Genomic DNA, 16,189 nt, shown 5'->3' on the forward strand with positions numbered 1-16,189 from the left:
CTTTTGAAGTAATTTCTTCTAATCCATCTAAATATTTTGGTATTATAGAAAATCATTATACTGCTGTCAATAACGTTACAGTTGCTGACTGGAAGAGTGAAGCACAGAGGGTATGGTATGGAAGCAGATAGAATCATGGCACTTCAAAATGAGTGTTTATAAGAGATTTATTTTAGAATGACTACACTAAACCAAATGTAATTGTAAGGGGAGAATTATACTACAAAACAGATTGTGGTAATGCTAAAGTTTTAACTAAAAGTGGATTAACTGTATAAACCCAGATATTACTGAGGCTGATAACTCAAATAATATTAGTAAAGAAAAAATAAAGGATGTCAAAGAGTTGTTAGAATCTCACTACAGTAAAGACTGGCAGAATGACAATGAACTCCAATGTTACAGTGAAATCTTGAACCAAGCTGAACATTTAGTAACAGTTCCTTTTAATGAAGAAATTTGTGAAATGGTTATTGATATTTTAGATGAAGCACATTTACATGTTTAATTATTTATTTATTCTTCAAATTAAGTTAGGAATTTAAGCTATTATTATATCTGTATAATATTAAACCTATATTTTAATTAAACTAGTCTTATTATATTTATTTAACATTAAACACAACACTGGTATGAATATCCTACAGAGGCATGACAAAAGTTAAATCTTGGTTTCAAAAACATATATCTCCAATAAGGCTGGAAACAAAACCACGTAAATCCATAATGTTAGTATCAAATCCAGGTATCTCCAAACTTTAAATGCCAATTATTAAAAACATTAGTAGAATATTCAATAATTATCAGGTGTAATTAGCAAATCCCGCTGTGTTAGTATATACAAAGAAAAATAATTTGATTAGGTGTCAGAAAATGAAAGAGGTAGTTTTCTTTCTTTTCTGCCAAATACAACAGGGTGGAGATATCTGGTTTTGTAACCAAACGACTCATATTTTAACAATATTTTTTTATAAGTACTGTTTAAATGCTTTATCTGAAATGTTTATTTGTTTTCATACTTTCAAAAACTCATTAATAATTAAAATTAAAAAATAATAAAAATTCAGTATTCTTAATAAAGCATTTTTTACGATATAAAGCAAATTTAGTAAAGTCAATCAATCATTTTTTTAAAAAATGATTTCTGTTAATAAAAGTAAAAAAATAGACTAGAATATGTTTAACAAGCATTAATAAGGTCCTTCACGAGTAAATTTTTGATCTATCTCTAGTATAATTTTTTTTAATGATAAATTCATCCCACCTAACTGCCATATAAAGAGAAATGCCATTAAAACTTATACTAAGTGCAGAAATAACAAAAAAAAAAAAATATATATTTATCCTTATCACACAAGAAATAAAAAAAAACTACCAGTGAATACATTTAATCAAGTACAAGAAAAAATATCAAACTAAATTATTATATTAACATAACATAACAGATTACACAAACTGTAAAAGACAAGTAATAAATAAGTATCAAAACAAACTTATAAATATAAATATTTTCACATAAAATAATTTTAAGTTGGAGTTGTACTATTACTTCAGCTTCAAAAGGTGATACCATTACTTCAAAAGATGATATTGTTATAGAAATAATATTTCAAAAATAAATTTATTCTATATAACTTGTTTTCAGAGTTATATAAAATATTACAAACTGTCTTATATGAATTTAATTGACTTACAAATTAACATTCTTATTTTGTCATGGACTGTAATACAAGTTCTATAATATTAAAAGAGAGCATAATTTAATTACAACTCAAAAGAATTGTCTACACAATATCACAAAAAATTAAAATTAATTATAAAATATAAATAAAATAAAGTTTTCATCTTAATTACGATCAAGTTAAAACAAATTGAAAAATCAACCCAAGTTATTTATAAAAGGAAATCTGGTAATTCCGAGCAATTATTCCCCCAACCTGAATTTTTCCCATATCTAATATGTTACATTAGAGGTCAACATGAAGAGAAAACAAGAGAAAAAAATTTGCCAGAACATTCATGGATAACGTGAATGAGAAGTTGAAGTTGTTCGTTTATAACAAGAGACCCTGCAGTCAGTCTGTGTAGTAATGGAGTCATGTTCTGATGTGAATCCTTTTCTTTGTGCTGATTGTGAGCACAGTATAACTAGTTTCATTATTTTGTCTAAAGACAAGGAGAAATTGCAAAAGTTTTTGTTTGATCACAATGTGTTGCTGTGTTCTAAAACTTGTCCAGATTGTGGACGCTATGACTTTGGACAAAAATGAAGGTGGCTTTCGATGTTACAATAGGGTAGAAAAAACTGACAAAAACAGGAAGATAAACACACCTTAGATGAGCAATTCAGTTTGTTTGCAGTAAACAAGTTATGTCAACAGAAATAGAGCTCAGTGGTAGAGTATTCGATTGCAGTAAACAAGTTGTAACTTATCTTGTCAAATAATGTGGGACAAATTTTTGTTTTTCACTTTACCAAATTTATTAAGAAACATGGAATTTTGTTATGACTTTTAGCATAATTTATTATAATGAATTAAATACCCTATGGTGACTGTTCAAAATTATCTGGCTAGTCGAACATTCTTATAAAACATACGATTACAATATTGTCATCTTCAAATGTTATAAAAAACTGATGTTTAATTATTATAATTAAACTTTGTTTTAATGATTTTTTGACATTTTGTCATACAATCATAAAACAACATATTTTTTTTAGTGTTTCTGTAATCTACATTTATAAACAACATAAACACTTTCCTTAGTGCCAATGGTTCGACTGTAACATGAAAATTTTAAAAGTATATTCTTAAATTTGATTATAAATTCTTCTTTATTCTTTAAAAAATTATAAATTAAATAAATTTAATTTATAATTTTTTAAATAGATATTCTGTAATTGTACATTCTATGAAACTATGAAAGCTAGAAATGTAAGCATACTTGCAACTGGCAAGTAGTGACTTTTTGCAACTGAATGTCGCTACTCAACATATTTTTGGACGGTCATTATATTCTTTAATCATCGGTTGTAAAATAATATGACAATAATATATGAAATAAAAGCAACATATATTCTGGAAAGATGAAATAAAAGAGAATGGGAAAACTGATAACTTCATGTATAAACAGTATTTGGAGATGAAGAGTGGATAATTTATAAAATTTTATACAATATGTAAAATATATAACATGATAATACATAAAATATAAATTTCAAAATTTTTATTCAAAAATGATAAAAATTATAGCGCACAAGTTCTAAAAAAAAGTAATACAAGGACCTGTTTGCATGAAGCCAAATTAGCAATTTATTTGACTAAATTAATCTTAAACCAAGTTAATAGAAAAGAAAGAACATAGTTTGCAAAATAATTTCTTTAGTAAAAGGATGTTTAAAGTATTATTAAATACTTAAATACATAGTATTATTAAAGACATTGACATTGAAATGTTAATACCATTATTTAAAATACAAAGTATCAAATGCACTAATTTTATATTTTTCTTAACTCTAATTGGACTTTTGTTGAATTATTTGAAAGTATACAAAAAAGTAAATAAATAATAGCAATTAAACTGAATTATAATAAATTTTTATAGTTAGACAACTTTTGAAAAATACTTGAATACATAAGTGTTGATTGTAAGCCATTCCATGCTTTTCATTCCAACCATTTTGTTTTCCTATGGTGACTGACCAGAATTGCTGTTAACTTTCAAAAATGCAATTGTGGAACATACATAACACATATGTTGTGTGTGGGTTACACATATACAACAAAGTAAGCATTGGTGTTGCGTACTAGGATTATTTAGAAATGTTCTGAAGCATGTAAGATTGTGTCTCACGCTTATAGTATTTTTTTTCTTATACAAAGAAAGTGAACATTTTTGAAATACAATATGTTTGTGAGAAATTTTGTTTTGGATTGAACAAGTTTAACAGAAATTTGTAAAATGTTGTAAGAAGCATATGGGGAAGAATGTATGAACTATATGAAGAATTATGACTGGTATCAGCTATTAGTGTATTTAAAATAACATGTCAAAGTTATTTAAATGTGAAGATGATGAAAATCTTTTAGAATGAAATGTTGTCTTTCATTAGTACATACAACATGGGTCATAAAATTAGTAAATTATTCCATTTGGAAGTAATGCAGTTTTTGAAGGAGGCAGCAATAATGGGGCGAACAGAATACAGATCCTATTCCAGAACAAGATTTACGCACATTTAGAGAGCCTTATTTAGACATTTCAGCAAAGCATAATCTACTGCTGCTATACCCCAGCTCCATCTATTCATTTGACTTGGCACTTAAAAATTTCTTCCTACTTTTGATGATGAAAGCCCCTATGGAAAGGTTGATATATAGACAATGGAAGAGATTTAAGAAAATTTGGTATGGGACCTTCAGGTTAAACCACAAAAGATATTCCAAAATCGGAAAAACTGCTGGAACTAGTGTACTGTCAAAGGGATAAATTTATTTTTTATGCACATTATTATTAATTTTATTTGTTGTCAAATTTATTTTCATACAAAATTAGACTTAGTTAAAATTTAATATAATAGATTCCAGGATCAAGTAACTTTGAACAATAATGAAATAATCAATTTAATGAACAAAAGTTATGATTCAAAAGATAGTGAGACTGAAGACTGTCTAAAAGTTGATCATTTGAACCAAGACGATCATGAAGGAGATTAAGATCTCAAATATTTTCGAGAATTTAATTTTGATAACTTAATGTTATCAAAAAGAGAGTACCGAGTCAAGTAATTGCCTGGAACAGATAAGAAACAAAAAAGCAACTAACTTCAACACGCAGAACTCACACTGAACAAGCTAGTAGATCAAGTGGCTGCAAAACAAAGACGAAGACAATTGTGTTAAAAGAAGTAACCATAATTATAGATAGACTGATAAAAAATTTTGAAAAAATTAATGAAGGTGGTAGTTGAAAAACTTGAAGGAAAAACATGTTTTATTTGGGAAACTAAACCTTTGAACTCAGCATGCAGCAAAATCTGTTGCCATTTAACTGCAGTTCAACCACTTGATTGGTTCACACTATTCTTCATGGAAGAATTCTTCTTCATACAAATGAGGAAATAAAGTAAAAATAAATAAAATATTACCAAATACTGGACAGTTCACTGAAGAACATCATTCAAATGAAACCGATGCTTTAGATAGAACTCTGATTCTTGATGCAACATAATACGATGCTCATCTTCTTTCAATCCATGTTTAACAAAACATTTTGTTATGTAAACACACAGAAACAAACTCATAAAAACAGTTCTGTTTTCTTTTGGACTGCTTGTTAGTGGAGTGTGATTAGAATTATACCTCAAAATCCGAGTATTCTAAATGAATTTAAGTAAAAACTATTGGATAGTGTTTTTTATACATAATACTAAAATGTTTACTTAATAATTCTTTGCGATTTTTGTTTTATAATTATTTAAACAAATAATGACCAATTACTTAAAATATCCCACTTATTTATGATTATAAAAAATATTTTTCTGATTTAAAAGTTAAATTTCATTAAAGACAACCATTTTATAACATATTACTAGCATCTCAGGTATAAAGCAAACACCTTTGAAGGGGATCAAAGAAAAAGAAAGGCAGACGAATTAAATCCGGAGTTGGCAGCTGTTGCCAAGTCACAGAATAGTTCAGTTTCACTTACAATAGTGAAGTGAATAAACATGTGGTTGTTCTGTTAATAAAAAAATAATTGCATAAGAATTTAAAATAACTATACATATATATATATATTCTTCTCTATATATAAACATATTCTTTTGAAGAATATCAGGTGTAATGGACTTAGTAGCTGTTAAAGGCAAATATCACAAGGATTGCTGCACTTCATTACAAAATTCCACAAAAATAGCTGATCATGATAAAAAAAAAGTCCATCCTCAAGTTTTACAAGTTGATGCAGCAATGGAACAAATTGATAAATACATTGAAGAAAACGATGATTGCCAATTCTCATAACAAAAATTGAAAAGTATTTTAACAACACAGCATATTCCAGATGAAAAAACAATAAAGACTAGATTAATGAATCATTATGGTGACACTATTTTCCAGTAAATTTGGTTCCAACACAATTATTTGGTTTAAAAATTTCTGGCATGAAATTTTATCTAATATCTGGTATAACCAAAAATCAGATGATGCGGAAGCAGAAAAAAAAAATATTAAAAGCTGCTGGTGAGATTATTCGAAAAGATATCTGATCGCAAGTTTACGATAACAAAATTTATCCAGCAAGTGATAAAATGTTTGAGAGTGTTGTGGAATTTATTGCAGAATCATTATGTTTCATGTTATCTGAAATAATTTTAACAAATAAACGGAGCAAGCCAGAAAATTTGAGTAATTATAAAAATAATTACTGTTGGATACTGCCTCACTCAACTACTTTCGGGCAATGGGAACTTGCTATCTGCATCGCTTCAAGAGGAGGAGAACGGCGGGTTGCAGGTACTGTGCGACAGCTGACACAGCCAAACACACCTGGTTTGACTGTGTCAGGTGGGAGAACGAGAGACGTCAGATTCCGGTGGCCTTAACACCAGATAATGTTGTCAGACACATGCTCCAGAGTGAAAATGGATGGAGGGAGGTAGAGAGAATGGCTCATCTCGTACTAACAGCGAAGAGGCAGGAGGAACCCCCTTGACGTGTACACGGCCCTCGATGTCAAAAGAGGCGTCGAAATGTGTTTTTGTTTTTGTAGCTGTTAATGTACTTCGCTAGGTTAGGAATTTATGATTGTATTATAATACAATGTTGCTCATGTTGTTGTCGGATTATGCTGCCGGATATACCGATGGACATGGAGTGGGGGTATATTGTGTGCGGTGCTCTACTGCTGACTGTGAAGGAGGCATGGCGCAACAAGTAATGAGGGGTCATGGGAATGCGTGGGTGATCAAGGACAGATACTAGTCCATCTGATGCGTGTAGGGGCAGGGAGGCAGCCTCTATGCCTAGGGTGTTCGGGCCTACTCACGCGCAAGAGTGGGTGGGTCGGAGCTCCCCGATGATGGCATGGGGGACCCTCGAGGTGTGCATGGGGGGATGCGTAACTGTGAAGGACAAACGAAATGTACGTCTTGATCAGGTACAATAGGGACTGGAAGGGTGCTCTCCTGCGGAGAAAAATTCTGATCACCGGAAGAGGTGATTAGTATGTTTTCGACGAGGCACGAGAAACCCCGATGGGATGTCTGAGTTCGGACGAGCTAGGGAGGGCAGACTGCGCTGCCATGAAACCCTGAGGCGACTGTGTTAAGCTTTTTAGCGTGGGCTGGTCGTCTTGGGGGAGTTTAAATAAAATTTTAAAAAAATTATGAAAATAAAGGCACCTCAATAGCTCATGCTATTATTTCTGCAGTACAACCATGATCTTTCATAACACAATTACATGTTTCTTTATCTGTCATGCGTCATCAAAAATTTGGTTCAAAAAAGTAATAGATATACGTAACGTTTTGGGTTTTTGTAGTTCATATAAAGAAGCAAAGTTATACGAAGCTTTGTGATGTTCACAAGTCCACCTAAAATATAGCCCAGTACTTTTGTTCAATTTGTCCTCGTACCTGACCATTTTGAAGCTCAATTTTTTTTACTTTTTTCATAAAATAATGAAAGCATAAATAAATTTAAGATTTATCCTAAATCAATCACTTATAAATAACGCTCTTGTCAAGGACATTCTATATAAAATATCATACATAATTTTAAACATAAAACACTTCCTTCAGTAAATAAAACAAAGTTCAACTACCATTTTGTTCATTCATTTACAGAGAACAACGGGTGAAAACAGCAAATTGATAGAAAAAATAACCAACAGAAAAGGTTATGAATTATTTTTGAACCAATAAGAAGTGATTACACTCTAAACATGCACAAATTTGAAAGGTTCTGTATTTATTTTAAAAAATAAGCATCTCTATTTTCCTGTAATGTAGCAGAACTAACTGCATTGTTATAACAATGAATATGTTTTGCTTTCAAATAAATCAGTATAAAGCTATTAAAAATTAAAATCAATATATAAAAATAATTAATAAAGTATTGAACATATAATACAAAATTAAAAGTATTTACATAAATTAAAGCAATAAACATTCGTTTATTAATTAAAATTATATAAGTTAATTACAACATACAGTATACATACAATCATATAATAAAATAAATCCTCATAAAAATATAACAAGTTAATTGGTTATCTGATACATGGGCACAAGGAAATATGTGTCAGTTCTATTTCTTTCCCCATGCTCTTAAAAGAGCTAACGCTTTGTTAAGAAGTTCACACCATTCTGTTCTATCTTCTTTTGTATCAGCAGATAAAAGATGCCTGTAAAACATTAAAACATAACTGATTTTTTATCGTTTACAATTTTAAGTTTTAATTTCACTTTTATAAAATTAAAACAAAAGCGAATTTTTTCACTTCTGTTTTGTGAAAAAAACATTTGAAATTTCATTTTGGGGAAGTTATTCCAAAATTAACAACTAATTTTCCGTTTAAAACAAGCTGTTCAAAAAATTGAACAAATTGTATGTGATAAATGTTTTATGTTTTCTGAACTTTTAAATGAACTTCTAAAAATTTTGATGAAGATTTTTATGGTCATTACAGACTGTTTCCATAAGTTCTACGCTACATGGTTACCAAAATAGCTAACTGAAGAACACCGTTACGTTTTGAACACAAAACTTAAGGTTGTAATGGCCACAGCCTTGGCATTTCTTTTGTACTAAAAAAAAAAAGAAAGGATTATCTCTTATTTGTTTGCAAACAGGGATGAGTATGGACTGTTTGTGTGAATTTACATAACAAGGGATAACCCAAACAATGGATATAAACTCGCTCAGTATTAACAAAACAATTCAACAGACACTGATAAATGGCTTAATGTTAGCTTCAATGTTTTGGTATTGCATGGGAATTTGAAATTATACATAAACTTGAATCGTAGATAATATTAGAAAAAAGCTTAAAAATAAAAAAAAAGCTTTAGAAAGTCTGTCACAAAGGTGCTCATCTTTGTAAGCATCCTACTCCTTGGGCTACTTCAAAGGTCATAAAAAATTTAAGCTGTCAAAATGGGAGATATTCTTCTCATTTCACCCACAAGAAGGTTTGGCTAGTGATTCAGCACTTTGAAAGAGGAATTGATGGATAGTGTTTAAAATTGGCTGGATACCCTGGCAAAGAAGTTCTGCAACATAGGTCTGCAAAAACTAGTATCAATTATTGTGTCAGAATAAAGTTTATTTATTTTTTTTAACCAGACTATCTGAAATCAGTTTTTTAGTAGTCCCTACCAACTATAATATATTTACAAAGTTACCTTTTGGAAGTGTGAGGATCCAGTACTATCATGATCCACTTGTCCGGGATGCTTATGGAAATAATATTGACAGTGTAGTGAAACTGGACTCAGAAATTTGAAGAAAACACAGAAAAATCTACTCTCAAGTTCCAACTAAGATCAAAGAACTTTTTTATGGACCTCATTATAACATTAAGAGAGTTTCTTTTTACCTTCTATAATTTATACTATCTTAAAAACTGTAGGTGATAACTAATTCATATAAAATTTATAGACCTTAGATCTTTATGGTAAGAACTGCCTCACCACTCATAAATTTATTATACTTTTTTTTAAATCAACAAATTAAAAGACTGAATTACACTCAGTTTCTAGTCTAAAGTAGCCAATAGTAAGTTCTTGACCTTTGACCAGCATTGTATCATTACAAAAAATAAACCTACATAAAATTTGGGAATATCTTATTTAATACAATTATGTTTTCAGACAAACAGATGCAGCAAAGTAAACTTTGCTGCTATTCTAAAAGAAAACTAAGAATTTTTTAATAATAAAAAAAAAAGTTTTGTTTGTTTTAAAATAATATATACTTGTACATAACATAAAATATGTGTATATTACCTCATAATTGTTTGGTTTCCACGACGAATAAGTATAAGAGAGGGCTCATCATCATGTTGAGCTGGGCGTGATGTTTCTAGTAGAATAGTATTTGGTCTTGCACAGATATCTCGCGATACAACACCAACTTCTTCAGTAACACACATTGCCAAATCAATTGTGTCCATTGGGACCTGTTGTTATTTAGAAAAAAATCAATAAAAATTTAAGTGAACAAAAGTAATAAGAGTAAATTTTATTTTAAAACCAGATATTATTATTGTTATTAAAAAAAATACAGTTTATGAACAGACCTTCTTTTTCTCATCATCTGGATATTTCCAGTAAGACAATTTATCTCCTTTCAAAAGACACCAACGCCTGTGCCAAGCACCAAGACCAGAAATATCATCAAACATTGTTAGAAATCCTCTATATTCAATATCAAGTTTCATCTGGCAACTAAGTTGAACTTCAATGGATCCTTCTAATATACTGGTATATGGAACCTGAAAATGAGCAACCTAGTGATAATAGAATACTAGTTAACATTTAATAAACTGTAGTAAAGTAGAAGTAAAATATATATGGTAATCAGTATCTGCTGACAGCCAAATGAAATGTGAAAAAAAAACAATACTTGTTTATTTCTGTTACTATAAGTTCTGAAGGCATCTCCTCTTTGTTATCTTTTCAGTTTCAATTAAACAAAATTATTGAAATCACAGTATTATTATGCTTTTATCAATGTTTTTTGATAGTATAAACTAATTCCTTTCTTTCCATAAAACTGTGGATAAATCTTTGAAAAAAGTGATATTGGATTTATATTATGTGAATCGAACAATACTGAAAATAATAATCCAAATTTTTCATTGAAGATGTCAACTCTGATCAAAAATTGGATATCACATCTCAATGCATTTCAGGTAATTCACTATTTAACAAAAATTTATGTTCTGATAATGATAATAAATGCCACAAAAGACTTTAACTGGAACAAAATAATCCTAAAGGAAAATAAAAAAAGTTTAAATTTTAGTTAAGTAATCAATAAATCCATTCAAAAATGTCCAGCCCACTTTTTTAAATTTCCTTTTTATAACCCTTAAATTTGATTTTTTATATTAAATTCTTTCAATTCTCACAAGCATATTACAATGCATGGTTATTATTAAAAAGTAATTCAAGAAATCATGTAATATACTTATACATTATAACACAGGGCGTTTCATAATGTTCTCTGGAGTTATGAAAATTCATTAATAAAAAACTATTCATTCATAAGAATAAAACAAGTACTGTACGAAAGAGTACTTCAAATAGTTTTTCCCACATATACTAGGCAGTTAGTAAACCATTTGCTTGCTAGACGTCGACAATAGAGAAGATGGCTGCCACGGGAAGTGAAAGATTTATCAGTAATAATTCTAATTTTCTACATAAGTTCTGTATATCATCATTATATAAAAATATTATGTAAAACAATTTATATGGTTTAATAAAGCTCTCAAACAATCAATCTTCTAAAATTTTATCTTGAATTACTTTTCTATTTCAATCCTTCCAGTTTCCCGATTTTATATTCAAAAAAGAACAACTTTTGAAAGCAAATATTAACAAATTTTACCTTGTTCAACGTGAAATGATTACGATGTATTTCTCTAAGTGAAAATACAACATATCCCATAAGAGAAAATTTTGGAGTTCTTACAGCTCCAGGTCCACCAGGTGATTGAAGATTAGGACGAACTAACTTATCATCATGCTTACTTTTTTTAGGGGTCAGTTTTAATCTACATGTATCCTGCAAAAAAAATAAATAAATCTTTGAAATAACAAATTAAAATAATTTTTTTTTTAATTCACAGCGAAAAAGTACTTTTATTTCATTAAAAATCTTTTCAAAATAACTATTATTCCTTAAGTGGCATTCCTGCGTACACTTATTTCCCCACCAATGCACATTTAGCAGCAATCCCTATTATATATATATATATATATATACATACAGTAGGGCCTCTCTTAATCTTTTCACTATGTTATAAATCATTCATTAAATCCGTAATTAGCTTCAGATACAAAAAGTCTGAACTACAGTGAAACTAGTAAAAATTAACCGAGATGTTGTTTACTCCATGTTCAAATTTTATTATATCCTATTAATGAAGATTATTCATTGCGTATTTACAGTGTGTAGCAGTGAAGCAGAACAATAAATCTCTTTAGTTTCTGTTACCTACTATATGCATAGTCTATATTTTGTGAGTCTGTATCTGCTGTATTGTAATACAGTGCAGTAACTGTAGTGTGTTGTGTTGTTTACTTGTATGTATTCTATTGTGGTTATTGTTATAATGGCTAGTTCTATCAAAGATATTACTAACTAATACAAAATGTAAACAGGTCGTAGTATCAATGAACAAAAAATTAGAGCAATTAAAAGATTAAATGCCGGAGAATCAATTAAGAAAATTCCTTATGAGTTTGGTGTCACAGAAACAACCATCGACAATTGAAAGAAACAACAAAAAAGAAATTGAAGAATACTGTTCAAAGGTGCCTGAAAAATATTTAAATAAATGATCTACACTGAAGGAGCATGTCCAAGATTCGAGATGATAGATGATGCTGTTTCCTTGTGGTACAGGCAACAAAGAACCTGTGGAACTTTTGTTGGCAGAATCATGGTATTCAATCGATCAAATAACGATCAATAAATGATTTACAAAAATTTTCCAGAAATTCTATAGGTTATCAGTCAGAAAATTTTTTATACTGCCATCGAATGAGGAGTTCTGTGTTTTATTAAAAAATATACTGGGATGTGAAAATGTAAAGGAAAATGAAGTGGAAGACTGGTTAGAATCAGATTCAAGGGAACCAACATTTAAAATTTATGATGATGATGAGATTGTGAAAGTTGTGACAGAAGAGATTAATGAAATCTCCAGTGACGAAGACGAGCCGATTGATGAAAATGAAAAAAATTAGCCACAACGAAGAGACTGTATTTCTCACAAAAGAGCTCCAATACTTATAACCACAAAACGATGATCCTTTCCTTGACTTAGTAGTATGAAACTGGCATGATTGTACTGGTATGGACCGTATTAATCAGTTAAGACAAAAGAAGGTGACAAACGTTTTTGTTAAAAATCAAACTATGTTTATGTAAGTCGATGTAAGAGTGGATTAGTGACTATTGATTTTATTATAATAAATACAATAAAATAATAATATGTTATAATCATTTAATTTGTGGCTTTTTGTGCTACCAATTTGATATTAATAAGCCCAAATTCAAGAATGAAACTTAAGGTCTCTGTTAACTGCAGATTCCATTATCTAAGCTAGCAACACCCCCAATTAGCTTGGTTAAGGCCCTACTGCATATATATAAATATACTTTTTTGCACTACAGAAGGAACAAATCTTAATTCGTTTGACTTATTTTATTTTCTAATCTGTGTTAGTCTCTTAGGTAAAATCCTTAGCTACATTCCAAAGAAGTAAAGTTATTTTCTAAGTGAGAAAGATATTTCAGTGATGTGATGAAATGGCTCCAACCACTTATGAGATCTATTCACAACAAATTATTTTTAACTTACAATTATATGATTTCCTTTCTTGTGTGATTTTCTCAATTATTTTAGTTTTAATTTTTTGTTAAGATTACAATCTTTTCTAAAAACAATTTTGTGTATGTGAATTGAAAAGTAATATTTTTTTATAACGCATTTACAAGCAGAACTTCATAACTGGTGGATCATGACAATGAAAACAAATGTTTTCATTGTGATAATGAAGAATCATTTGATTATCAAAAATGTAAATAACTGACATGTTCAAATGTAATGATGGGGTAGGAAAAATATTTCATCTTTCCAATTTTTGATTATGCAAATCTTGGAACACAAGGTAAAATAATGACACTGATAATCCTCTTAAAATTATGACTATTTTTTTCTTTTTTATATTTGTTGGAAGGAAATATTGTTCAGCTTATTGCTGATGAGACAAACATATATTATGAACAACTAATTGTTCACATAATATTTTTTATGGTAAATTTATTTTTCAAATTACATTAGAAAACTATATAAACAAAGTAATTCCTTGATTATCCTTCATCCAATTAAGTGATCTCCATTCAAACACAAAACCATTCTAAATTTGGAATATTTAGGCGCTTGTTAAATTAGTTAGTCACCAACAATTAATTTTATGTGAAAACAAAATAACAATAATATTAGTGAGGAATTTTAAATTACTCAGAGGGAATTTTGGAAATGCTAACATAGCTATTCTATTTACTAACAAAAATTTAAGCCATCTAGTAGTGTGTTAATCAATTATAATTTAACATATGTTTGTGTATTTATCTTAATTTAAATGTGTTTGTTAATTTTGTTATTTGCAATAGCAACAAAAACAAAATGTTGAAACACAAACAATTTTTTCTTAGTTTACGTGAGAAAATAGAAATTATTGTAAAACTAGAATCAGGTACTTTGATGAATAATATTATTGAAGCATAGTAGAGGTGAAGTATTGAAGCATAAGGAATGTCAAAGTTTAAAGAGAATCATTGTGTGCTGATTTTCTAAGTATAGGCCAACTTCACACAAGATAATCGAATGTCCTGAACTAAAGAATCATCATTTATAAAGTGCTCATGAAACTGGTCTCATCTGATGAAAGGCTTTTACATACGGGTAATATTACTAGCCATTTAAAATACATTTAATAATCCTTTATTTAACCGGTCCTCTCATTAATTGTATACATGCATACATACACACATACGAACACATAAAATAACAACTTACCTTTTTACTAGTTGAAATATGATATTTTATATCATGTGGCAGCACCTCTTTACTACGTGAAGATATGCCATACACCTCAATAGTTACTTTGAAATCACTGTACAAACCATGTAACGTTAAAGTTGTAGGAAATGTAAGTTTATTATTATTATGCAAATTACGTGGCATTGCTACTTTCATTGGGGTTGAGAGTACTTCAGGTCCACATTTAACAAGACATAATATGTGAAAACACTTTTCCTCTACAAAAACAAAAAGAAAAAACACTACATAGATAACTGTCATTTATACAATTAATTTAATTAGAAAATAAATTTGGGTAACTTTTCATCTGAAAGTCAAGTTTTTTTAACCAAACATTTGTTATAATTGATAAAATTGTTTTGCACAAATTAAATAATTTTTTTTTAATTTATGTTATTTTTAAATATTATTTAATCTTCCTTAAATTTCTTTGATTTACATATAAATAAAAAGTATTCAGAAACTGATTTCAGAATGCCACTAATTTAAAAAATTCCCGACAGACATTTAAGCATTCCATCCAGTTTCACACCAGTTTTTTACAGACCCTCAGCATTCTTGATAGTTATTCAGGACGTAACCTGTACTTATATAGAAACTAAAAAATGTCTTACTAAGGCTCAACAAAAGGCTTTATGTGACCTGCAGAAAGCAGGCTATCAATTACCATTCATAAGAACAAGCCCCTTAATTAGCATCTTATTATGGTATTTGTTTGTTACTTCAATATTTCACAATAAATTTCTTATGTTGTTATTGTTCCAGATCACAAACTCTGTCAGTAAAATTCTCTTGCTAGTCAAAACATCTAAGCATCAATTTTTGGCTTAATAATGGTTACTTGAATTTTCTTTAAGGTAAATTGTTAGTGTGCTTCACTGTTTTTACTGTTACTTGAGCTCTAAATTAACCAATTCATGAAGGTTTATATTATTCATTTAATAACACATTCTGTTCAGATACTTCTCCCTTTTATTTGTATTATATTAACAAATTTCAAGATAAAAAACCATTCATTGATTTAGTCGACACAATTTGGTATGTACCTAGCACAGAACTTACGAAAACAGTCGTAACAATCCTAAAATATTTATCAAAATTTGAAAAATTCATGAGAAAATTTAAAAATCATGAAAAAATATTGTATACAACTTTAAAATTGTTATTAGGATAATAATAATTATTATATTTTCTGCTAAGAACACTATGATTTCCACATTGAATACTGCTTGCTTACTTATCTTAGCTTCATGTTTTTATTTTATGTCGATGCATTTTGGAACCAATCCATTGTCAAAACTTATTGTACTGGTACATAAATTTCTGTTATCTTACATAGCAT

The 16,189-nt window shown here is 29.1% G+C and overlaps 1 protein-coding gene across 1 annotated transcript in view; it reads right to left on the reverse strand.

The window, feature by feature from the left end:
* Positions 1–8,252: 8,252 nt before the first annotated feature.
* Positions 8,253–16,189, reverse strand: part of scra (anillin, actin binding protein) — a 78,807-nt gene continuing 70,870 nt past the window's right edge. The window contains exons 16-20 of the mRNA XM_075354520.1: positions 14,824–15,065; positions 11,622–11,798; positions 10,306–10,500; positions 10,013–10,185; positions 8,253–8,409 (exon numbers count right to left, since the gene is read on the reverse strand). Coding sequence (XP_075210635.1) covers positions 8,313–8,409; positions 10,013–10,185; positions 10,306–10,500; positions 11,622–11,798; positions 14,824–15,065 — 884 coding nt within the window. The 3' untranslated portion in view covers positions 8,253–8,312. The remainder of the gene's footprint in view (positions 8,410–10,012; positions 10,186–10,305; positions 10,501–11,621; positions 11,799–14,823; positions 15,066–16,189) is intronic.

The sequence above is a fragment of the Lycorma delicatula genome, chromosome 1, assembly GCF_047948215.1.
Source record: "Lycorma delicatula isolate Av1 chromosome 1, ASM4794821v1, whole genome shotgun sequence".
NCBI classification, from domain to species: Eukaryota; Metazoa; Arthropoda; class Insecta; order Hemiptera; family Fulgoridae; genus Lycorma; species Lycorma delicatula.